At 41.4% G+C, this 25,945-nt stretch overlaps 3 protein-coding genes and 1 long non-coding RNA gene across 19 annotated transcripts in view; 2 read left to right on the forward strand and 2 right to left on the reverse strand.

The window, feature by feature from the left end:
• The window catches only part of Spata1 (spermatogenesis associated 1), a 45,453-nt gene extending 43,602 nt beyond the window's left edge, over positions 1-1,851 (reverse strand). For 4 of the 15 annotated variants that reach the window (XM_039102734.2, XM_039102733.1, XM_039102731.2 and 1 more), the window contains exon 1: positions 1,705-1,848. The gene's annotated coding sequence lies outside the window, so the exon portion shown is untranslated. 15 annotated transcript variants of the gene reach the window in all.
• A 98-nt stretch (positions 1,852-1,949) lies between these two features.
• Positions 1,950-10,447, forward strand: Gng5 (G protein subunit gamma 5). The gene is made up of 3 exons (NM_024377.2): positions 1,950-2,055; positions 5,577-5,716; positions 9,301-10,447. Exons 1-2 carry the CDS (start codon positions 1,975-1,977, stop codon positions 5,700-5,702), a joined length of 207 nt encoding a protein of 68 aa, NP_077353.1. The 5' UTR covers positions 1,950-1,974; the 3' UTR covers positions 5,703-5,716; positions 9,301-10,447.
• On the forward strand, positions 2,062-2,714 carry LOC134485993 (uncharacterized). 2 transcript variants are annotated; one of them, XR_010064493.1, is made up of 2 exons: positions 2,062-2,517; positions 2,668-2,714. It is a non-coding gene; the product is annotated as an uncharacterized LOC134485993 (long non-coding RNA). The 2 variants fall into 2 exon arrangements; XR_010064492.1 differs by having other exon boundaries at positions 2,278-2,576.
• Rpf1 (ribosome production factor 1) lies at positions 10,290-24,813 on the reverse strand. The gene is made up of 9 exons (NM_001100794.1): positions 24,557-24,813; positions 22,904-22,960; positions 21,189-21,269; positions 16,639-16,734; positions 15,980-16,133; positions 11,923-12,005; positions 11,300-11,481; positions 11,031-11,157; positions 10,290-10,543 (listed from the first exon to the last, which is right to left on the reverse strand). The coding sequence occupies exons 1-9, from the start codon at positions 24,782-24,784 to the stop codon at positions 10,502-10,504; spliced, it is 1,050 nt and encodes a 349-aa protein (NP_001094264.1). The 5' UTR covers positions 24,785-24,813; the 3' UTR covers positions 10,290-10,501.
• Positions 24,814-25,945: the final 1,132 nt, after the last annotated feature.

Raw genomic sequence — 25,945 nt, forward strand, 5'->3', positions numbered from 1 at the left:
GAATCTTGAAGGTATTTTATTTATTTAATATTGAACTCAGACCCAGTGAGGTAAAGCTGAGTAAGGTGAAGAAAGTATTTAAATTGTCAATGTTCTGCTGACAAAACACAAAATAGCAAAATTTATTGGTAGTGTTTTCTTGCCATTCATTGTTAATAGGTTCTCTTTGGGTCAAGTTACTTTTGACAACAAAGTCTATCTTTAATCATCTAATATGTAAACAATAGTACAAGGTTAAAAAAGAAGCATTTACTAGGAGATATTGATAGTTCATGAACTGTATTTAATATTCATAGCTTCGAATGTAAATGAATTTAAAGGCAATTTTATTTTTCCTTCCTTCCTATCCCAATATGTACTACTTATTGGACATACTGTAAAACTATGATGACATCTGGTGTTTGAGACAGCAATGCACTCTGGTTTCCTAACTCAATCGTTTGGGGAAAGGAAAAAATAAACTTTCTGAGACTAAGACAAAATAAAGTTTGTTTATTTCTCAATCTTTTCTTAATATTGGGTACTGCACCATGTAAACATCTTCTTTGAAATTCCTTCCAGTACTAACATTTACTCCATGGTTCTTAAGTATTATTGCAACTAACATTAGGTAAAACATTCTTTAAGTTACACGTTAATCTTAGAAATCTGCATTGTTTTAGCATACATTATGGGTAACAAGTCACAAGGTAAAATATTCGTGTTACATGTCATATTCATTCATTCAGTTTGGTGGCAAGCGTTTAATCACAGCGCTTGGAAGACTGCAGCTGATAGATCTCTCTGAGTTTTGTGGCTATTCTGATCTATATAGAGTTTCTGGCCAGCCAGAGCTACAAAGTGAGACACTGTCTTAAACAATATTCTGTTTTCTTAATATTATGTATTAATGTGGTTCTGTAAGTGAGTGGATGCGGATGTTCCCTGACTCTAGTGAGGGCCTGGACTTGGTGCTTTTGAGTTGCCCAGAGTGGGGTCTGGGAAGTGAACCTGGTCCTCTGTAGGAGTTCCCCAGTCCTCTAACTGCCATCTTCCAGCCTCAGCTTTCATATCCTTTACACATTTCCTTTCGTTTCGTTTTCAAGAAACACAGGAAGGGTTTTAACTTCGGCAGTTTAAATGGCTTGCCGAAGCACACAAGGGCAAGCAGTAGGCCTAAATTCAAACCGAAGTTTCTTAGACAGTCACTGTTAAGGATTGGGTAAAACAGCAAACTTCCGGTGCACATTTCTTTTTTTCCCCGCGAGCTGATATTAACTGCTTCGTAATGTGAAGTGTTGGCCCAGAGCAAATCTTGTCATTTTTCTCAGTATCCCAAAGAAACGGCACTCCTGACGAACCTCATGTTTATAGATGTTAGATCCCAACAGGACACCGGAGCTTGAACTAATTTAAATCGTATTTAACTTTTGAGTCTTCTGAAAACTCCCTCTGGGGTTCGGTTACAAGCACGAAGCAATTACAGACATCGAAAGAGCAAACGATCCCCGAACGCCAGTCAGCGCTAACGGGAAGCTGTGCGGGGCGGCCCACACCTCTCGGCGACGGGCCAGGCCTCCGACTGTCCGGGGTCCCGCGGCCCGGGTCGGTTACGGTGCCCTCGGCCCTGGGTTTGGCGGGCTGCGGCCGGCTTTTAGTAACTCCCTCCCACCTGCGACGAGCCCCAAGGCGGCGCTCTCGAGCCTTCCCCGGGCGTCCTCTTACCTCGCCCTAACCAGCCCCTCCTGACGCGGAAGGCGCCGGCCGGGCGTCGGGCCGCACCGCCCCGGTCGCCACCGCGCCCACCGGCCGCTCCGCCCCTTCTCCTCACTCGCGCGCGCTGCCAAGCCCGCGGCCGTCCAGGAGGCGTCGCCGCGCATGCGCGGCGCGCACAGCACCGGAAACTTAGACGAAGTTCGGAGTCCCGCCTCCGCCGTCCTGCGACCTGCCGCCCCCTACTCGGACTGACAAGTTGGCCCGGCTGTCCCGAGCGCCATGTCGGGTTCTTCTAGCGTCGCCGCCATGAAGAAGGTGGTTCAGCAACTCCGGCTGGAGGCCGGGCTCAACCGCGTGAAGGTGAGCGTGTGCGAGCCGGCAGTGGGCCCTGGTGGGAACGCCGGTGGACACGCGGCGCCTGACTCTCGGGCAGGGCTGTGGGCCGCGGGCGAGGAGGGGGCCCGCCCTTCCGCCGCCGGTGGACTCTTCCCTGCCCCGGCGGGTCTCCCTACCGGACGCCAAGTCTCGCCACCGATTTCCGTCTCACACTGCTCGCCCTAGACTTACTCCTAGTACTCGTCCTTTAAACACACACGAGTCCTCCCGGGTAGTTCCCAGACCACGGCCTAATAAACAACTTTGTTTGCTGAACATCCCGGGAGACTGAGGACACCACCCTTGCTCAGTACTGCCTCGAACAAAGAGGTGTTTGGAACAGACGCCACAGTGTGCTCGCGTCTGACCTTGTTGGGGTATCTGTTTACTGGCTCACATGCCGGAGAAACCGATGAGCGCTGGCCTCTGTTCTCACCTTGCCGTCTGGTTGGTGTCGTGTCTTGGGCTATTATTGACTTTTGGGGAAAGGCCTTCTGACCGTGTTGGTAGATATCTAGGTGTTCAAACGCTGTTTTAAGGACCGTTTGGTTATTTTTTTCATTTCCTAATCAAATTGGCTTCTTTCTGATGTAATAGGTCGGGTTACATGTGAAACACTTCCCGGCGATTATAAAAAGAAACAAGAATGTAAATCACCCTGCTAGAAGCTGCCAGCTTCCAAGGTGATTTGATTTTATATTCAACAGGCTAGTCCTTATTTCTAATGTACTTTTGGGAAGGGCTTCTATTTAGCTTCCTCAAGTAGAAATGTCAGAGACCCCTTAACTTCCTTGTAACCTTAGGAGGGTAGGGAGACGCCCATCAGTCTTGGTTTGGACTCCATTTCTCTAATCAATTCTCACTTCATCTAAGTGACTTACTCTGTCTTGGCCAGATTAGAGCTCTGAGATTCGAAGCAACCTATTGATCATCATCATCATTTATACATATTAACTATCATAAAGTGGGTTGTAAAGGAAATAATGAATGTATAATTACAGTCGTGGTACTTAACCCTAGTGGGCCTAAGCAATGAGCTCCCAGAGAATGCCCTTTTCTTTGAAAATCCTAACTGCTCCCTGCCAGTCTCCTAGCTTATCTTGCCTTGTGTGTGAATTCTTCTGAAAGCTTCTGATTGGGATGATTTTAAGTCACCACAGAAGTTTTTGAAGTTTCCACAGCAAGGCACATCTCACTTAGGAATTTTACGTTTTTTTTTAGGTTCCTAAATTAGGTTAGGTGCCATTTGACATCATCCATGTACCACACCTATGCTAGGTGCTTTTTTTGTGTGTGACATTTTAAAGCTAGCATAAACTTACTATTGCATTTGTTTAGGTGGTAATTACGAGCGCTTTATGAAACCCTCAGAGGTAGGTCAGGACATTTGGAAGCCTAATAGTTTTGCAGTGTCGACCTCCTGGATAGTGGATAGTGACTGACTGTGGCTTGGGTCTTAGCAACCTTCCGTTTTAAGTCCAAAGCTGCTGTTTAAAATACTGGGTTTTTGGTTTTTCTTTTTTTCTTTTTCCCATCTTTATTAACTTGAGTATTATTTACATTTCGATTGTTATTCCCCTTCCTGGTTTCACAGCCAACATCCCCCAACCCCTCCCCCTCTCCTCAATGGGTGTTCCCCTCCCCATCCTCCCCCCATTACCACCTTCCCCCCAACAATCACATTCACTGGGGGTTCAGTCTTGGCAGGACCAAGGACTTCCCCTTCCACTGGTGCTATTACTAGGCTGTTCATTGGATTTTTGGTTTTTCGAGACAGGGTTCCTCCATATGGCCCTGGCTCTCCTGGAACTCTGGAAACCAGGCTGGCCTCAAACTGAGGTCTGTCTGCCTCTGCCTGCTGGGATTAAAGGAGTGCTCCACCATGGGCTTAGCTCCCTGTCATCATTTATCCTCTTTCCTGCACTTAGTCACACAGCCTTAGGTGCCTCACTGTTGTTTAGGATTCTCTCTGCCTAGAGATGCAGTCCATATATAGTGTACTTGGAGAAATCTGTGGGAAAGGATTAACAGGCACTTTAAGCTTACTGCTGCTGACTGTGAACAAAACCAAATGCAGTATTGTGCAGCACAGATAGCCACTTTTGAGTACAGTAACCACTTTTGAGACGCTAAACAGGGTGTGGGTTATTTGTACAAGTGTTTTAAAACTGCAGTAATGTCTAGTATTCAGAGTCTATTAGTCACAAGGGACTTATACTGATTTGTTTTATAAGCCAAACACAGATAGATTGAAGGTGAGTTTAAACTGATCCAGGATGAGTGAGCCTTTGGTCACAATATAGCTGTTATCTAAGGGTTTTTAATGGAGTATGTGTAATGCTATTTACTCTTTAAGGCACAACACCAGGGTCTTAGGCATTTGTAACTTTGGAGATAACTGAGCTTGAATAAAGTGGACACGGGAATTAAATGTTTGAGTGCAGACCCATTCACTTTGTTGTGTCAGTACTAGTGTTCAGTCGGCTAGTTTGAGATAGTGTTTTGCCAAGTAACTGGACTGGCTTTGAACACAGCTGTTTAAGTTATAAAGCCTGACAGCCTTCTGCTCTGTTTTATGAGACTTGAAATTTTAAAAAGTATTTGCATGGTGTATGTGAGCATCCATGCTATGGTGCACATGGAGAGTTAAGAGAACAAGCAACCTTGTCAAGTTTGATCTTTCCTTCCACTTATGTGGGTTCTGGAGATCAAATTCAGGCCCAGTTTGACCACCTTTCTGAGTAGCCTGGCTTTAAGAAACACTGTATTTGCCTCAATGTGATTTGGCAGTGTTGATACATATATACAGTGCAACCCAAATAGGATTTTAGTATTATTCACTATATCCTGTATTTCCTAACTAGAATATACATAATGGTAGGTGCATGCCACTCTTACATTCATGACATATGGATGAGTATAAATTTAAAGAATTCTGATTTCTGTGCTAGTTACTTTAGGTTCACGGCTTTTTTCCAGTTTGCTCTCAAGACAATTTCCCTATAATGCTAAGATCTTTTAGTGAACTATTAACACTATGTATTACTTAATAACAAGATAATTGGGGGATGTGACTCAGTTGTTTAGAGTGTTTGCCTAAGAATATAGAAAGGCCTGAGTTGGATCTCAACAGGTGGTAGAGGCAGGAGGCACAAGGTTCAAAGCTTTTGCTACAGAGCAAGTTTGTGGCCAGCCTGGGCTACACAAGACAAAACAAAATCTATTTTCTCCAAACCAGGCTGTCAGGGCTTGTTGAAAAGCCATCATATCAAAGCAGGACACGCCATGCCGTGCTTCACAGTGAATGGGGTTAGACCGCTGAGTCACTGAGGCTTGGGATACTAGAGAAACATCGCAGATCACTTTCATTTACTAAGTGTTTTATGAGGCAGTATAGACTTTAGCTGTAAGTTATTTTGGAGTGATGTTTATTTCACTTGTTTCCAGACTTACAAAGACCATTAGAACCTTAACCAATAGACATTTCTCCTTTCTTATTGTCATAGGTTTCCCAGGCAGCTGCAGACTTGAAACAGTTCTGTCTGCAGAATGCTCAACATGACCCTCTGCTGACTGGAGTGTCTTCAAGTACAAATCCCTTCAGACCCCAGAAAGTCTGCTCCTTTTTGTAGTCATATATCTCGAGGTAAGTTCATACCACTCCCTTTTGATACAAAGGAAGAAGTAGCTCGGTCTTTTTATTTGTAGCACTGACAACATCTATCCCTGCAGTCCTGCTTGGCATTCCAAATTCCTTATTTTTGAAGGTTACTGAAAACTAATTAGTAGTCACAAAGACTTACAGTTTTTACTTTTATCAGAGAGTACTAAATAGATGTAATAGCTGTAAAAAAGGCATGGGAGACTCAAAAGCCCACTGCTGCCAACAGCCATGTTTGTGTAGTGCTGGCACAAACAGCATGCATATTGGAAATCCGAAAATACTTCACTTATTTGCCTGTCAAATTGAAATGTTAACGGATTACAGTATTTATAGGAGTGGCTCTGCAGGTACCCTGGTGGATTTGTGGATAAGCTGTTGTCACTGGTGTAAGAGAGCCAAGTGTGAGTAGCACTGCAGAGAACTGGGGGGAAAGCACACTTGGGAGTATATGAGTAAGCACATATAACACAGGCATATCTCTCTCTCTCTCTCTGTCTCTCACACACACACACTCACACACACACACACCAGCCCTTTTTCATTTGTTGAGCAAAGATAAAGGGAGAGAGATTTACACTTGTGTGGGCAGTTAACTGGATTTAAGGATTTGGACAGTATATGGCTATCAGAGTTTATATTCATGTCCTAGACTAAATGTCATTTGTCCAAAATTGTTTTGGCTGATTGAAGATGTAATTAAAGGCCACTATTATTTGTAATCTTTGGTACATTAGTTAGTGAATGAGGAAGCAAACTTAAAACTATGAGTGTTTTAAAAGTACGCTGTGTGTGAAACACACCCTTATACTAACATTCTGACTTAAAAGTCCAGGAAGCTGCTTCCTAAAATACCTCGTTACATAGGCTTTTCACGTCCCAGAGTGCGCAGGAAGTTAGGGGCTGTTCAAGTTGGTAAATATGATTGGTTAAGATGACTAATACCGAGGAGAAGGGAATAAAGCTGCTTTCGGTAACAGGTTCTCAGTAAAGAAATACTATTAACAGTCTAGCTAGACCAGCATCAATGTTTTCTGCCTCTTGGCAGTATTCACTGGGCATCTCTACAAGTTTCATATTTTTTGAGTTACTCAAAAGTCTTGTGTAGGATCAGTTCCTACATATTTACAGACTTATTTCCACTTAAGTCTGAGGTCCATAGACTTTTTATTTTTAAGAGACCACATTTAAAACACATTAAAAGTGTTTGAATGACTTACATTGACAAATGACTGTGATAAGGACCCAGCAAAGTAAAATTATAGCTGTTAATTCCAGTAGTAAAAGAAAACTTTGTATACCATTATTTGAAGGAATTTAGGGTAAGACAAAGGTATTTAGATGTAAAAGCACTGCTCTTCTGAAAACTCAAGTGAATTTGTAAATCGCCTTCCTGAAGTACATACTACAATCCGTAGGTCTCAGTGGGCTCTAACCCTGCATTCCTTTGAAGGCTAGTTGGTAGTCTAGTGTACAGTAAATGTGGGTAAAAAAAAAATAACTGCAGTCAGCTTTAAAATAACAAAGGCAATCTAAGTAATTTAACAAGAGAGTGCAAAAAGGAAATGACTGTTGTTGTTACGTATTTCCCCAGAGGGTCTCTACCTCAGTAAGTCTTCTTTGTTCACAGAGCTTTCAGGAGCTGAGCTTCTTAGCTTAAGATCAATTTCCAAGTTTGCGGCCATGTCTGCTTTAGAGGTGTAACTACTAAATAGTGACTTGGAAATTTTAGTAATACTTGAGTGTCACTGCCCATGTTTGCTCTTTCACACGGGGCATGATGTTTTTGGGGGGGAGGGGGGTCAATTCTTGCTAAACTGACCTTACTCTATTGCCTATCTTCCCTTAGAGGTTTTGTTGAAATTTCTTTAGTGTTTGTTATGAAGTAACTCAAATTTTCAAATAGTAGAAAGATGAACTGGTTGTCTGCTGTTTCAAGTTCAATTTTCTTACACCTTATTTTATAACAGGTCACACTTTTACTCATTTCCTTAACTTGTGAAGTCATTATGCCTGTTTACTTTCTCCTGTATACACATTTAACTGTATTTTATAGTTTCAAGATGTTACTATTTCAAAATGTGTAACTACTGCTTCAATTCTGAGATGTTTCGTCCTGTACAGTTTAGTCAAATTTTTTAAGCTGCTAGACAGTATTCTGTTGTGTGCAGAAACCCTTCCTTACCCATTCCTCTAGTGGGCTGCATTAGGTGGTTTCATTTGTAAGCTGCTGACAGTGTGCTCAGTCTCCTTAGTGTGTTCTCTGTGTGTAGGTGTGTTGTGGTTTGCCTTGGAGTTATCTGAATTTTGATGCTAATTCTGATGCCCCAAGGACAGCTGCCTAGTCAGTACTCAGGAATCTGGTGACTTCACCAGAATCTTCTCCCCTTTGAATTTGTAAAATACTGGTGAGGGGCAGGTACAGGATAGAAGGAGGCCTGTTACTAGAGGAGAAGGAAGGATGGGTGGGAGAGAAGTTTGAGGGAAAAGGAAGAGACTGGAAGAGAAAGGAGGAAGAAACCGGAGGGAGAGAAGCCGCAGCAGGACAATATGGCAGGTGACTTTCTGCTCTGTGTATTTACAGGTTGTTATTAATGTTCTTAAGGGATAGATGTGTATTGGGCTTTGCATGTTTAGGTGGGCAGTTATATCTTATCAACTGGGCCAAGGGTTATTGTGTTGTGTGTTCTTTCATGTGCAGATTTAAGGGTAAGGGAGTGTGGTGGTCTGGGCCACCACGGAATGTGTGCTTCTGGCAAAATATCCAGCAGATATCTTGGGACACTGTGGTGCCGGACCTAATGGGGATAAAAGACAACCATACTTTATTTTTACAACAACATAGGTGAATAGAAGTGATTGCATCTTAAGAGATCTTTTTTTTTCCAAAGGATCTTTAGATTTCCATGTTAAACATTTTTGTATTTACATTTTTATTATGATAAAGTATATTTCATTAGTAATCTTAGTGAGGTAATCTGTGAGACTCCATAAAATATGATTTTTTTTCTGTCAGTTGTGAAAATTAAAGTTGGATTTTAGTGCCTTTTATACTATAGATTGTATTCTTTCTTACTCTTTAATACTTGGTGATGGTAAACATATAAGCAGGCTTAGGCTTAACCCTTTATAAACTGACATTCAAGTGAGCCACCTAGAGAGGGGTTGACTCATGGTAGGGTGCATACCAACCCGATCAGGACTGAAAGTGATCACATCACCTTGTGTGTTAGCACAGCAAGGGGTTGGGTGTTGACTTCGGGGGTTTCACCTCACTGATGGTACTACACGGAAGATAAACTGAGTGTGTTCAAGGTCTAATCCTGTGTTCTTACCTAACAAAACAGGCAGAACATGAGCCGTTTTCAAAATTAAAAAATTGTCCTTGGGGTTGGGGATTTAGCTCAGTGGTAGAGCGCGTGCTAGGCAAGCGCAAGGCCCTGGGTTCAGTCCCCAGCTCCAAAAAAAAGAAAAGAAAAAAATTGTCCTTGCTCAGGTGTCAGTGATTAAAAAGTGTTATAAAAAAGTTACCTGTTTGATACTTTATCTTCTTTTTTTCCTCCCACTAGGTTTCTCAAACTACTTTTCATGAACCAGTGAATATTCACGAGAACTAAGTTCGAAGTCACTAAGTTTGAAGTCTGTACAGAAGCTTCTCTTTAACACGTGCCATACACATAATCTTCTACTCGTCAGTCCTTAACATCTACCTCTCTGGATTTTCATGGATCTCTGTTTCACAAGGTTTAACTGTTTTATATACACTGGCTGTAGCATACAATAAAGCAGCATACAAACTTTTGGCCTTGTTATTGATATGAAATGTGCTGTATACTAATTTTTTCAACATCAGGACTCACTGCCTTATTGGCAAGGCTTCTAGGAATTTACAGAACAACTGCAAATCTTTGTTCAAAGGCCGGAAGACTTAAGAGTTTCTAATCCTTCAGTCAGTTATGGGAATTATCTTAAATATCCCAAATATAGGTAGGGAGATGGCTCGGTGGCTAAGAGCACTTGCTCTGCAGTTAGTTATGCTGAGTTCAGATCCTGCCACCCATGTAAAAAGCTGGGCGTGGCTGTACATGCCCGTGGCCACAGCCCTTCGGGGAGATGGTTTGTTGGCTGCCAGCGAGGGTAAGGTTGTAATTAGCTCCGTGAGAACGAGGCAGAAAGGGATACAGGTGCCTGACACTGCCATGTGGGCTCACACAGGCAACAAACAACTCTAGTGGCGTCAGCAGTTAGTGCTACCAAGAAGGTGGCTGCTTCCATCTGGAAAAAGAGTTAAAGATTCACAGAATCAAGACCTTGAGGACTTACGACAATGCCTCAAGTAGGCAAGTGGAGGTAATTAGGTAGAAAGGAACAAGAAAACAGGTTAACCTCTGTGACCTGTAACTTTGCTCCAAGTCCCAATAACCTGTCCTTTAGAACTGGTATATTAAATCAGGGTCATACACTATCTACCAACAAGCCTTTTTTCTAGCCTACAAGTTCTTTGGGAATGAAAATTATAAAGTTTGAATCGTCATTCCTAAGAAATTATTACAACTAATCCAAAATGACAACAGCTTTTATGACTTTCATACATAATTTTTCAGACAAAAATAAAATTATATTTATTTATATTTACTATATGCAGTGGAAACTCATAGCACTTGGTCATTTCTTCAAACACAGGATTTATAAAATAAAATCCCATTTTGAAAAGTACATTTTGTTCAATTACCAAGTTTTTTAAGACAGGCCTGCCCGCAAAATTGTTCTTTATAAATGGAATTTTCTTCTACTTGTATCCATTTCCCGTGGCTGAAATGAAAGGGGAAAAAAAGACAACGAAGATGTAAGACAGTAGAAACTGGGTTTCATAGATCTTCATGAATAATAGTGCTGAGATAAACAGTCCTAAGGTCTAATTTACATGTCTTGGGAGTTTGAGGAGTTTAAATGGAAGGATGTACTGCTCCTAGCCAGGCAGGAAAGGATGGTTTCTAAATGTTCCTGAGTCTGACCTGAGTTCTCAAGCAATGCAGCAGAGTCACTGTGACAGGCCTAAGAGACGGCCTCTCCCTGTGAGGCTGTAGTGTGACAGGTCTAGGCCTGAGATTCTTCCATTCCTGTGTTGACAATACTGGTCCCACTGAAAGACCACAGTAATTTGGGCCACTTCAAGCAAATCCTGGTTAATCAGCAGAACAAGACACTACATCATGTTGGTACTTTGTAGTTCATGGGGGAAGAAACACCTTACTATGTAAACCTACAGTTATATGGCTTTGGAACAATAAGCACATACCTTATGGACCCATTCATACTCTCCATACTTGGAATCAAAGGTTCCCTTCTGCAGAGATCGTAATTTTAAGGTAAAACGTGGTCCAAGTTCCTGAATTCCCACCTTCTTTTCACTCTTGAATATGTATCTTCAGAAATAAAAGTTAAACCATTGAGTTCATTCGACTTCCTATGGCAATGCTTAAAAGGATTTGTTATATCAGAATCTAGGTTCATACTCAATGTACTACATGACTGACAGAAAAGTTTGAGTTAATGCATGCTCCTCACCTGTGAAACCTGAAGAAGATGTAATCCCGCTGATTGTGGAACGTGGCAACTTGTCTTCCAATAAATTGAGGGTTATGAGGAAAGAGAGAAGCAAACATACGTCCGATAGAGTGACCTAGCCGTGTGGTAAAGTTGTTTAGAATTATCTCAGGTACATGTTCTGTGGGGTCTTTGCCTCGTCGCTGGGAAGATAAGGCCCAGAAAAGATAATTAGAGAAACTTTACAACATAACTTTTGGGTTTAGAATTTAGACAACATTAAAAAATTTGTTTTGTGGCACAGGGTCTCTCTCTGGCTCAGAATGCTTGTAACTTCTTAGTTCAGACTTTCCTAAAACTCAGTGCTCCTACTGCCTCAGCCCCCCATGTGCTGGGTTTATAGATAGGAACTACCAATCGCGGCTTTTAAAAACTTTAAAGAGACAAAAATGTAACAGATGGCTTAGTAATACTCAAATCTTCCTATAAAATCAATGTTCATGGTAATGAGGGCTACTGTTGTCAGAACTATTTATGGTCTCACAAAATCTCAGAAAACCTACTGTCATCAGACCAAATAAGTAGAATCAATTATAACTTTAAGGATTATTGATAACATTGATCAAGGAGTATATAAGACTCACCTTAATTTCTTTACGAAGACGAACACTACTCATTTTAAAATGAGCAGTTGGACCATTTGGCAAATGACTCAAAATAAGTCCATCTGTTCATGAAAGTCAAGAAATAAACACCAAACTGTAACTCGAGTCCTAACTGAATAAACAAGTTTTCTGTATGGTCAAGGGCACCTAAATCTACAAATTAGTGAATGGATGTATGTGTTCTTCTGGGTTAACTGAACTTTTCCTACCAAACCAAAGTCAAGCCACACATAATCTTTCAGGAAAAGATGTATTAATGCAAAATAGTCTCATAGTCTCACTTTGTAACACTTAAGTAGCATTGTTCTCAATAGGACCTTCTGGTCTTTCAAAGTCAAAGTACAGAGCAACACAACATCATCTATCCAATGGCTCCTACTCAAAATGATGTGATTCAATACAACTGGCATGTAAGGTTACCCCCACTTGTATGTTCCATTTGTAAGATTAGGACACGTAGAGTATCATCCAACATACTACAGATGTGTTACACTGAAAACAAAGCTACTTAAGAGAGCAGTTCTTTGGACTAATAAGAAATCAAAACCAACCTTTATAATCCACTTACAGCCTAGCATGAACAGAATTATGCTAGATACTATAAACTACAAATGAAATTTATGAGATCTACCTACCAGCAAGGATAGCAGTCAAAAGCCTCAGACAATAAACAGACTAACATTCAAGGTTTCATAGAACAAAGGTACTATAACAACCTTACTGTTCACTGAATAAGTTATGGCTGGTGCCCAATTGTATCACAAGCAGCCAGACCTGAAAACAGTGGTTGACCAAGAGCTTTCATTTATAATGGCTTTTTGTTTAAGGGGGACACAAAAAGCTGGGATTGATAGTCCAGCCTGTGTCTGGGCAACTTGACCCAATTTCAAAAGTAAAAAGTACTTAAAGGGGTGGGGGTACAGTTTACTACAGCCTGGATTTTGAACCCTTTGGCTGCTGTCTTTACTAAAGTAGTGCTTCTCAACCTTCCTAATGCTGCAACCCTTTAATACAGTTACTCATATCGTGGTGACCCCCAACCATAAAATTACTTTTGCTGCTATTTCGTAAGCTGTAATTTTGCTAGTGTTAGGAATCATAATGTAACTGTGTTTCCCAATGGTCTTAGGCAACCCTTGTAAAAGGGTCACTGAACTCCCTACAGGGGTTGCAACCCACAAGTTGAGAACTGCTAGACTAAAGGCAGGTGGGAGAAGCTAAATTATACCCTATTAAAAAAACCATCAACCTCAAATATGTGGCCTTAGTTACTTTTCTGCTGCCTTTAAGGTGACCTTGGAATGCAGTGGTTTGCATGAGACTAACACCAAGAATGGTTTGCAGCTGGTGGGATGCTTAGGAAGGATTTGGAGTAACCTTGAAGGTAGTTTGTCACTGGGGTGGCCGTTGAGGTTTCAAAAGCCCTCAGCAGGCCCAGTCTCTGTCTTGCCCCTCCCCATCTCCAACTTGTAGATGAGGTGTAAGCTCTTAGCTCAGGCTCTAGTGTCACAGCCTGTCTGCCGGCTGCCATGTTTCCTGCCATGATGGTCATGGTCCCTCTCTCTCAAACTAAGCTGTCAACTATGACCAAAGTTTCTTCGTTCATGGTGTCTAGTCTCCGTTCTAGAAAATTATGCTCCAAGAAAGCCATTTCACATCAATGTACACACTATGAGATTTACAAAACAATGTTGCCAACATTAGTTCTCTTCAACTTGTCCCCAGTCCACCGGGCATTACTGTTCCCATTTAACATTTCCACTTCTACAACTACTTCTCTCCTGACTTTTCTTAGATGACATTTCCCTCTGATCATTAAAATGAGGTTGCAGTTGGTGCTCTCCCCTTCCCAGTACATTTCCTGATACTGGTGTGGTAATCAAGGCACACAGGACCTGGCCAGGTCATTTTAGCTGCGCCGTGCTCCCCAGAGACAAATGAAAAACTGTCCATCACAGTGTCAGTATCAGCAGCTTGTTTCCTCACATTCTGTCAGCGCTGACTCATGTTCAGGATAAAGACATTAGTTTGACCCAGTAATAGGTGCAAGCTACATTTCTTATATCTGATTTCCTCAAATGTTTTGACTTGAAGGTCCTCATAAAATCTTATATACTATGTATAATAGAGCTGCTCTTGCTCCAGTTATTCCAAACCCTCGGAGTACTCTGCTTCTCCATTCCATTAAGGACTGCTTCCCCTCCACCTTTTCATGCAGTTAGAATTAACTTGCATGGTGCTTGTCACTTAACAGAGCAGGTATGAGTCATGAACATGCCTTCCCTGCTTCTGTCAACCTCAGTGTAGAACTGGTTTTTCGTTTGTTTTGTTTGTTGTAATAGACAGGTATTAGTTGTCTACTAAATGACAGGACAATAGCAAACACTGAGTATCCTGGTTAACGATTCACTACAGGGTTAACTTCACCAAGTACTTCTCTTAACCGCATGGATATTCATCACAATACCATGAAAATCAAGAAGACCAGTAGATCTACAATTTCCCCTAACTTTTGTAAAGGCCTGAATTCTATCTAGAACATTCCTATTACATTGTGGCTTGTGTCAAAAGTGAAGTACAGATTCTGAATTTATAGGCTCTCAAGTAAATTATTTGGAATTTTTTTGGAGGGGCACATAAGTTGTATTGTTAAATTAACAAAACTCACGCCAAACACTCACTGTTTTTATTTGAGTAATGAAGAGGCTGAAAACTGGCTCTATAAGGTAAGTGTATGGTGGAGCAGAAGAGTGAGTGTTTCAAAAAGACATGCTTTGTCACGGCAGTGCAGGCTTTCTGAAAGCTTGACCATTTGTGCACCTCCATAAGATACTAAAGCAGAGAGAACTTCATGAAGTCGATGAACGCTTGTTTCTTACAGTGCTTGTTTCTTGGCAGTTTCAAAATGATGACAACCTAATTGCTAAAACCAAAACAGACCTTGGTCTTCTATTTGGGGAAGCCATGATACAAGCAGCAATCACTTTAAATTCTTTTCTGGAGTAACAGGCATATAAAAATATACTAATCTAGTCAAACTAAATTATTATCTAGTCAACAAATGCCATGCTAAAGTTTTGGCTATTTTAGTTTCTGAAAAACTAATACAGGCAAACTAAATAATATGCTTAAGTTATATTAAAAACAATGAAAGCTGTAAAAAAAAATGGATTAAAAAAGTGTATTAAAACACCTGAGTGTCCACTGATATAAAAAGAATGTGTTGTCCTGTGGCAGAAGAGAACATTCTATTGCTATTTTTATAAATTCTTTACTAATTCTATTCTTTACTAATCTGACTCACTCATCTCCTAAATACTGAGATAACAGGCACTATTCAAGAAACAATAGCAACTCTAAGAATCTAGATATATTTTATATTCTTTCACCTCAACAGAATACCTTGGAGTCAGATGACATGTCTCAGATGTGAGACTTACAGAAAAAGTTCCATTGTCACTAGCACCCAAAACACCAGGAGCCATACACCAAGGCTTCACTACCTCAGAACAATGAAGTGATGTGCTTCCTCAGAGCGTAAGATACCGAAGTCCTGATGTCTCCTGGGTTAGTGCTTCATTTTCTTCCTTTTCAAATGACTATTCCTCTGCGTCATTCATCACCCCTTTCCAAGCTCACCCCTTCCCAAGTCCCTGGACCAGTGTTCTTGTTAGCTGGCACAGCAATCTGTCTGAATTCACTATGGTAGGTTGACTGTTTTAGCAGTGTTTTAGATAGAACATTTGCCTGATAAATGTTTTTGTGAATAAAAAATAATCTTATAGCATCTGGGATAGAGATACAATGTATCCACTCTGAAAGCAATGGGAAGCCTTTTCCTATTCTTCCATATACGTTTAAAAATGGGCGAGGAAAAGGACAGGAAAATCTCCTTAAAAAGAAACCTAAGGGGCTGGGGATTTAGCTCAGTGGTAGAGCACTTGCCTAGCAAGCGCAAGGCCCTGAGTTCGGTCCCCAGCTCCAAAAAAAAAAAAAGGAAAAAAAAAAAAAAAAAAAAAAGAAACCTAAAGGATACTTGGTGTTTTACGATCTTCATTAATAACGATTAGGTCTGTGAAATCTCTTGCAATGCACTGTGGGATAATTTTTTTCAGAGCCAGTCCTCTTCTGTAATAAACATGTGAATCCGGTATAACTGTTGAGAGCTGCTCACAGAGTCGTACTGTTCTCTGTAAGAAAAATAAGAAAAAGTAAGAAGAGAAAGGATGTTAAGGACAGGCGTAATGATAACTCTAAGATAATGTTCTGACAGTGAGCCAAACTGGGGAGAGGGAAAGCAGGGCAATGTCAATCATACTAAAGCCCAGGTCAGCAAGGAGGAAGGGGCGGTGCCACTTCATAGAGACAGAGGCATGGCAGTGTCTGCAGACTCTCTGGCCAGAGCTGGTATAGGGCGTGGGGCTGCTGCTGATTCATAACGGACGGAGGCCGGGGATGCTGCTGGGGACCCCACACTGGGCAGGACAGCACTCCAGAACGAGGATTTAGCAGCAGTGACGTTTATAGTGTCACGGCTGCAAAACTATCCTAAGAATTATGCTGTGTAAACCTAATCCTCATCGACTGTCTTTGTTTAGTTTATTCACTGTCATCATCAAAGGTAATAAACGACTTCACTCTTCTAAACGGAGCATTTAAATCTAATTCATGGACTACACGAATCAATGTGTTTACCCCATGAGGTCTGTCTGAGGTTGTGATAAGAATCTTAGGAGACGTCTGTCTGTTGAAGTAAGAAGCAAATTCATCTGTAGCCTCATCATAAGCCACCTGAGAAGAGAGGAGAGATTATTTTATATCAAACAAACAGTTCACTAAGCATGGATTTTAAAGCATTGCTTGACTATTAGTTGATAGGTGTAGGAGGGCTGACATTAACAGTGACACACAGAACCGATTCCCCTCTGCACAAGTATAAATCGGTAGTTGCCAAAAATAACTTCAGGGCACAAGCTAAGATGTGTGGATTCTTGCAAAATGCCTACAAACACAGGCAAAAATCCCAGTCCCTCGTCTCATGCTCGGGGGGGGGGGGGGGGGGGCGCGACGGGACAACAGCACCAGCTTCTGTGAAGGGGATAGCAGTCTAGAGTGGAAGGACAAGAATCCAAGTTGGTGGAAGGAAGGTGAAAACACAGCTTTGTCAAACCAGGGCTGCAGACCTCGTCTAGGGTAGGGATGGAGTAGCCAGAAATGTAAATGCAGTGCTCTGGAGTACAAGCTGTAGACAGACTTGAGACACTGTCACCCACAGGTGGCACTATCTCACACAGCTGAGGGAGACCTGAGAACCCACTGAATCTGGAAGGCAGGGAGATTCAAACTGGTGGAGCACTGAAGGCATTGCTCAACACATATACAGCTCAGATGCAGAAAGAGAATGACCTCACAATCTGAAGTCCAGGTAAACTGCAGAAACTAGACAGTTCTTAAACAGAAACTAGATGTGAGTTCAGTAGCTCACTCCTACAATCCCAGGGAGGCTGAGGCAGAAGGACTGCCTTGAGCTTGAAGCCAGACTGGGCAACATTGTCTAGGGCAGCCTGGGCTACTGAGGGAGATACAGTCAAATAAACAAACAAATCCAAAATAAACTAATTAAATAATTTACAATCTAGAACTACAACACTGTATTATCTAAAATGTTTTAACTTTCAGGAAGTTTGGTATACAATCAGGAGAAATAAGTGGCAGATAATTGAGTTAGGCTGACACATGAACTAAAAAACAATTTCAACTAGATAGCAACATGGTCCAGTGTGGAGAACCAAGAAACTGTCCTAGAACTGTAGCATAACGTCAAACACGTCAACAGTGTGTAACGGGGGATCCTGAAGGACAGGAGAGAAAGGCAGAAAAGGTATCTGAAGAAATCATGGCTAAAAAGACAAACTTGATACAAAGACCGACACTAAGAAGCTCAGCACATCCCAAACAGGATACAAAAGAACAACAGTAAACCTAGTTAAAAATCACAGAAAAGCTTGAGACAGATAGAAATAATGATGATTGGTAGGCCACAGAATATGTTCAAAGTACAGAAACAAAAAAGCCTTATACTATGAAGTTAAAAGCAAAATAAACATTTTTAGTAAACAATACTGAGATAACTAGCAGCTATTAAATCTGCTATGCAACAAAAAGGAAATCCTGCAAACCGAAAGAAAACGGCCCAGGGAACAAGCGCTAAAATGGTAAACCTGTATGCACATAAGAGACATGGATAAACATGTCTATGGATAAGCACTCCAGTTCCTTCGAAAAGCTTCACGTCAACTCGAGCAGTAACTGCATGCAACTCTAGGTCATGCACAGACAACACGTGGTCTTTGACCAATAGCACATACAAAGACAGAGGAAACCCAGTTCCAACAGCGCCTTCTCTGCGTGCTTAGCGGAACGGTGTGGCTTTGTTGCAGTCTCCCGATGAGTGAAGACACATGTGGCCTTTTGCTTGCTTCCTTCCTGTGCTGAGAATTAAGCTCCTAGCCCAGTGCATGATATAAATCTAGGGGAAAGTACTGTGAGAATGCCATAGTCTAAAAACCAAGAGGAATTAAAACAGCATAGTAAAAAATTAACATAAAAGAAAACAGTAAAGGAAGAAGAGAGAAAAATACAGAGTAGGCAAAAGGCAGATGGATGTAAAAGTCTAGCTAAGATATTAACTGACACTAAATACTAATTTTTAGGCTGACCTAAGATGCATGACCTAACCATATGCTCTTGATAAGTGACACATATTAAATTCAAGTCTGTGAGTAACCTCAAAGCAAAGCATGGAAAAGTCTGCCATGGAGAGTCCCTAAGAGAGCGGGAGAGGTCCCATGTAAATAACAGAAGACATTAAGAGGTGCTGCTCTAAACAAAGTGGATATTTATTTTCTATGGGATCCAGGATGAGTACTTCAAAAAATGTAATTATTATTACACACAGGTAATTACATAGAACAGTATAATTGTAAACACATGCAGCTAACAAGAGAACTAACACCTAGAAGTAAAAACTCAACGAGCTGGAAGAGGCAGGCAGCTGAAAGGTCTAGTACACATGCTCTCCCCTTCGGGAACAATGAAACCGACACGCAGAAAGAATATGCAAAATGGGGGCAGTCTATGAAGACATAACAATCCCTCCAAAATAACAGGAAACACAGGTTTCCAAGGAACACCCAACATTCCTCAGAACAGACTACATGTCAGGACTTAAAATTCCCTCTTTACCTGAAAAAGACAAAAACTCAAAGTATGTTAAGCAAAAAAGCACAATAAAATTAATAGAAATGACCCAGATAAATCTATATCATTTTCAAATATTTATAAATAAGCATGTTATAATCAATGAGCTGAAATTAATTAAAAAGGGAAATTAGAGAATCCCTGGGCTGGAACACGTGACTGGTTAGCACAGGCAGGGGTCTGGGTTCGAGTTCCAGCTCCTCTGTACACACACGCACACACACGCACACACCCAAACAACAGCAACAAATCTCAAAACAAAACAAGACCCAAAATTCTTGACTAAAGTTAAAGAAAGAAAGAAAGAACGAACGAACGAACAAACTGTCAAAGTGCACAGACCATATAAAGTAACACAAACATGCATTAGCAGAGAGGGTGAACCGATACTTCCTCAGAAAGCTCAGGGCTGGGTGTGGACCAGATCGAGCCAGATATAAACCAGGAACTGCAGCCTGGAGACTAATGAGGTAAGGTGTGCTGGCCGATGGCTTCTGTCAAAGGCTGGTTAAGTGCCAAAGACAGGAAAAATTAATTTATATTACATAAACAGCAGAACGAGATCATTAGAATCTGAAGCTATTTATCACATAATGAAAAGTAAGTAGAGGAGACTGAAGGCTCTCACACACAGAATACCTGAGATCTAAGTCACTACAATTTAATCGTCCGGAATGCTACACTTATGTACTAAATTATGGACTCACGCACAAAGCCCCCTGGTTTAAATGTAACAGTGAAAAGAGCCCCTTCTCAAACTTGGGGTTTCCTAAGTGACACTCAAAGGCAATTTTATGGCTCACTGTTAAAAAAAAATTAAAAATGAGCAAATAGATAAATAAAAGAGGAAGCTTAGTGAAGTAGAAGGAAACAAGAGAGAGAGAGAAATGAATCCTAAAACTCAGTAGAAAAGGTCAAAGAAAAACTGCTCTGAAACTAGCCACGTCTGATAGAGGAAGGTTAGAATAAAGATGGGTTTTCTTAGAGCAGATGGCCGGTCTAGCTCTTCTCACTGCAGGGTGATTTTTATTCGCACAACACTAATAATGAAGTTTTATTTTTTTAAAAAGAGAAAAAAATTAGGAATCATAAGGAGACATTACTATAATTTCAGTCATGAGTTCAAATATGTCAATTCTAAGTGAGTATCAACAATCCACAACAATGTATAAAATGTAGACTATCATAACCAGAATAGGTTTATCCCAAGAACGAAGGATACTTATTTTAACTAGTTTAGCAGCCCATAGACACATAAAGGTAAGATGTGGCAGAGACACATAAACATCTCTACACTTTCAGGAAAACCCACTGATGATGGATCCAAGCCTAAGTGTGATTTCTGAAAGCGTAAGGAAAACCTCGGCTGACGACATCCACATCAATGAGATGGTATAGGCAATATTCTTTCTTATGAGGGACACTCAAGGACCCCTTCATGGCCTCTTCATTCACTCAGCATTATAGCGGAAGTTCAGGTCAGAACAAAAGAAAAAAATAACGCAAGAGATAAAGCTGTCATTGGAGAAATAACTATCTAAAACTTAAAATGAAGCCAATATTTAGATAAACTATTAGAAGCCAGTTTAGGCAAACTATGGCTAGAGGACCACTACCCCCAAATCAACTGTATCTTTACAAACTAGCAAACAAAGCAATCTTCAGAGATGCATATACCAGAGGGAAAAGCCACAGGGAAGAACAGCTCTAACAAGACTTCTGTGTAAAACCGCTGTGAAAAAGACACAAAACGTAATGAAATATATTTTTAGTATTTAAGAAAGATCTAAGTAAAGTAATATATTCAGGTCCCCAGACTGTATTATCTGGTGCCATTTCAAATATTCTAGGAGAGACAAATACCAATGAGAGGAAAAAGAGACAAGGAGGAAGGGGAGAAGGGGGACCCTGCTCTGAGGACCACCATGTTAAATACCATCACGAAACATACCAAGGGGGATCATTCCCTTGGTTTCTGACATTACCTCTTCATCATTGGGGTCTACTGTGGTCTCATCGTACACGCGTTGGTTGTCAATGGTCTTGGGTACAGGCTTCGGTGGAGCCTAAGCAGGACGGAAAGCGCCGAGTGTTAGAAGCATTTTATATTTACAACTCCACATTACTGTTGGGAAACAAAATATCCTCTATGTAACCTTGAAACTACATGTCCTTATTTCACACCACAACCACTGTCACGTGAATCCTAGGAATAAAATGGAGCAATAACACTACCCGTTAAAAACCTGAACAGACACCCACGGTAAGTTCACAATGAAAGACTTCAGTCACAGAAATTATCCATGTCTAACATAAAATCTAAAGTAAAAAGGAAGTCGGCAGAATGGAAACGTAATTTAGTAAGGTGCAAATCCAGGAGACTGCTTCTGTACTTCAGAAATATACTCAGAAATGTGGCAAAAGCCTACCCAGTGACCAGGAAATTTTGTCTGGGGTTAATTTATGGAAAGAAATAAAATGTCTGTGGGGTGGTCAGTTGTGATGGAAACAAACATCAATTCAGCAAATGTCCAACAGCATGCTAAGCTAACACGCTGCGTACCACATGACCGGATAACGCAGAATTATTATGTGGCTTGGCTCATGGCATCAACACACTTGCACGGAGTAAAAGCAGAATCACAAGAACACGTAGATGCTACGTAATGACATGAAGGAAAGATGAGTTGACGGACTATTCAGGACGGTCCGTGTGCATGTGTGCAAGGTGTGCGCTTGGTGGGCGCTGCTTCCCTTCCACCCAGTGCGTTCTAGGAAGTCCACTCAGTTGGCCAAGCTTGGCAGGAAGTGCTTTTACCTTACTGAGGTATCTGCCGACCTGACATAATCTTTAAAGTAGTCCTAGGAGGACATCTTTCAGTCCAAAATCTGACGTTTTGCGTGTTTAGGCAGGGTGCTGTACACACCAGTTCAAAGCCCATTAAGCTACACCCCACCCAGTGATAACCTTAAATAGTTGATTATGATGATAACTGATAATATTAAAGGTTGATAATGATAATGTTAAAGGCTGCCCTGCACATCAATCTGCTGCAATTAGCTGATGATACTGCATGGTGGATTAGAATTCTGAAGGTCAAAGGTGACTTTAGATGTTTTCAGCTGATACTATTGGACAGTGCATGAAAAGTAGGTATGTTCAGTTTGTATATAGTCTGAATATGTTTGCCGATCTTAGAAACCCTTATTCTCACTTGGTATTTACAGGAGGTAAGAAGGAAGGAGAATCATATGCTTTAGAAACCTTACAAGATAAGTTATAAATTAAGTGTATGTGTAAATTTTTTTAAAAATGAAAAACGCAGTTGTGCACGAATGCAGGAATGTTAGGAGTTCTCTTGGCTTCAGTCACAAGAGCTAAACCTTCAAGCCTCAAGTGGGGAGTTCCTCAGTCTAAAGCCAGGGAGAGAGCGTTCTCTGCCTGCTGACCATCAACAGCATAATGTACTTACTCCTGTACACCACATACCGAGTGAGGAACAGCACAGGGAATTCAGCAAGTCCATCTGAGGGAGCGGCTCTGAGAACAGGGATGGGTTTTCACCACTATTTGCTAAGTTGGATAAAGCAACTGATGACATTATTTTTATACATCTGAAACGTCTTAGAAGAAACCAACGCAGTATCAGGAAACACTTCATAACATAAGACAAAACACATGGCTAAAAGTTTTACTTACCTTATCACCAAGAGCCTCTCTCTCCCTTTTAAGTTTTTTCTTAGCTGCCAACTTTTCCTTTGGGATAAAAGCAGACAATAATGAGAGAGCAGCAGTTACCTCATAAGCTCACACTGAAACCACAAGACAGCTCTAGGAATTCTGAGAAATTACTGTAACTGTTTAAGCACACGAAACTTTTAAAAGATCTGTTTAGGTAGCCCTTCTACTCAGGCTTGCTTCTGACTGACCATCCTCCTGCCTCAGATTCCTTAGTGTTTAGATTATAGGTGCATAGTACCACCCACAACTAGAAACAGCTAAAATGCTAAACCACAAATGGACAGGCTCATCAATTAGACTCGTTTAACAAAGAGCTTTGTTTTGCTTACATCAGGTCAACGATGAGTCTGAACATTTAAAATTTCAGTGGTTTTAATTTTTACTATCATGCTTTCAATAATTCTAGTTTACTCTTTTTTTTTTTTTTCTTTTTTTCCGGAGCTGGGGACCGAACCCAGGGCCTTGCGCTTGCTAGGCAAGCGCTCTAGTACTGAGCTAAATCCCCAGCCCCATGCTTTCAATAATTAACTTATTAACAAGTACATTTTCCCCTAGTGGATGCTTTCTAAAGATCCTGGGTATAATGGTTACTTCTCTCGGAAAGCACTAAAAGAATAGATGAATTTTCAGAATGTTCCCAAGAAGGTCACCACTAGTTACTCGTATCGTTTATAACCAATACCTTTTAAGACCAATAGGAAGTTGCAAACATGATTATTGTTACTTAGTATACACCATTATCTCCAGAATCTCGACAAAATGTTTGGCACATTTTTTAGGGCCTACTGATCGTCACCAAAAAGGGGGGGGGGGCGCTTTTAGGACATTCTTCCCTCATGCTTGCAAACCAAAGTAGTTGACATGTCTACCATAAGAATTCTGTGGTTAAGAGCACTTTCTTCCAGAGGCCCTGAGTTCAATTCCCAGCAACCACATGGTGTTTCACAACCATCTCTTATGGGATCTGATGCCCTCTTCTGGTTTGTCTGAAGACAGCTACAGTGTACTCACATAAAACAATAAACACATCTTTAAAAAACAAAAAACTCCAGTAGCAACCTAGCACTTCGGAAAAGATCCAGCCAAGGCCCTCCAGTAAGAGAATGCAATAAAAATAGGGAATTTTTAAAATTGTAATTTAGACACAAATCATAAGATCTTGGGCAAGCTTTACAAGTATGACTAGCTTTCAACCTATGTTTACTTCCAGGACGGTGCAAGCAAAAGGCGACAGAGAGCAAACGCAGCTATTACAGACACTTCACTGTACTAAAACTTAACTACGAATTTCTTGAAAGAGTCAAAAGTTTAGGATCTGGAGTTGGAAATTAACCAACACTAGGCAGGCAGGCAGGCAGGCAGGCAGGCAGCGCACAAAACTAGGGTGCGGAGCCCTCCGCCTTCTGGGGCGAGGGGGTGGGTCGTTTGCTCTGGGACCCTCGGCTTCCGGAAGAACGCAAGGGCCGGATCCCACACGCCAAGCTCATCCCGCAAAGGGCTGACGCTACAGACCCGGCAGCCTAGCGAGTTGCGGGTGAGGCGCACACAGCGGGCCCGCCGCGCGCCCCCGGCGCCGGCCTTGCGCTTGTGCGGCTTCAAACCCGCGCGTACCTTCCGCTGCTGCTGTTTCCACCGCGTGAACATCAAGTGTCGCCGCTGTTTGTTCTTAATCTCCGAGATACTGAAGCCCGGGGGGAAGGCAGCCGCTTTCGCGGACTGTACCCCGCTCTCCGCCGTCCCATCGCTCGCGACCGCAGTTTCTTGAGGCTCTTCAGCGGGCGCTTTCCTCTTCAAGCCTCGCTTGCCACCACCGCCACTTTTCTCGCCGGCCTTCGCCATGTTGTTTGCAGCTGTACGGAAACGGAAGTGCTTTCCGTCTTTGACCCGGGTCATAGGGTTTTACTTCCGGGGCCGCCAAATTCTGGACCAAATGTGTTGTTGCTTTATAAGTAACACATTTCAAATGTAAATTTAATTTAAAAAACACAATAAAAAAAAAAAAAAAAAAAGAAAAACGAAAGTGTCAAAATTCAGGGTTTGCTGCCGACTTTAGGAACAGAGAGAAGAGTTCCTAGATTTTTTCACTGAGCCGCTCCTGGGTGTCGATTCTTGTTTTTAGCTACAAATTGCTGCAAAGAAACAAAATGGCTCAAAAAGTTGTGTGGTGAGTTTTAAAGTAGTATGAGACATTAGAGAAAAAAACACAGAACAAGATAAAAGAATATGAAAAGAATGCAAGAGAGTTACCATCGCGACTTCCGAGGTTCTCAGAATGTGTTTCTGCCATTGATCTAAGACTTTTAATAAGACTTTTAAGACGCTTGTTCAGTAATCCAGTGAAGAGCCTTTAATCTGAGACAAACTAATGCAGAAGAGTTACCGGGCAATGGAACCGGCCAGGTCGGAGGCACCTCAGTGGCAGCAAACTTGTCTACTACCCAAACACCACGGACACCAAAAGGCAAAAGAAAAATTAGGAGAGAGGAGGAGGCTTGAAGTTGAATAGATTCTGGAAGGGTTTTGAAAAGATTCTGTTTTTTTATGTAAGGTGTAGTTCAATTGAACTACAATTGAGGGGGGAAATAATCTGGCATTTTGTTTTATTTTCAAGGCGCTACCTGTGGATGCTAAGTGAGTATCTTCATAAAGCTGGGTTTACAGTCTCCTTGATTTACACATAAAAAATCCTCATAATAATTATTTAAGAAGAAAATAAAGGAAAATGAGTTGAATGAAAAATGATAATGAATTGAACAAAGGTAGTATTCACACAAAAACACAGCTCTCACCTCAGAGAAAATGAGACAGTTCATTCCGATACCAAGCATGAGAGGCCTGTAAACATAGGTTTAGGTCTCCCAAAATTCCGTTTTCCAAGGCAGAAGTTCCTAAAGTCTTTTTATAGTAATAGAACAAAAAGTCATAAGTCAAAACACTTTCCAAATACATTGATGGAGATGATATATAGGCAGTGACATCACAGAAATCTCAGCTACAGGT

This window comes from Rattus norvegicus, chromosome 2 (assembly GCF_036323735.1).
Source record: "Rattus norvegicus strain BN/NHsdMcwi chromosome 2, GRCr8, whole genome shotgun sequence".
NCBI lineage: Eukaryota > Metazoa > Chordata > Mammalia > Rodentia > Muridae > Rattus > Rattus norvegicus.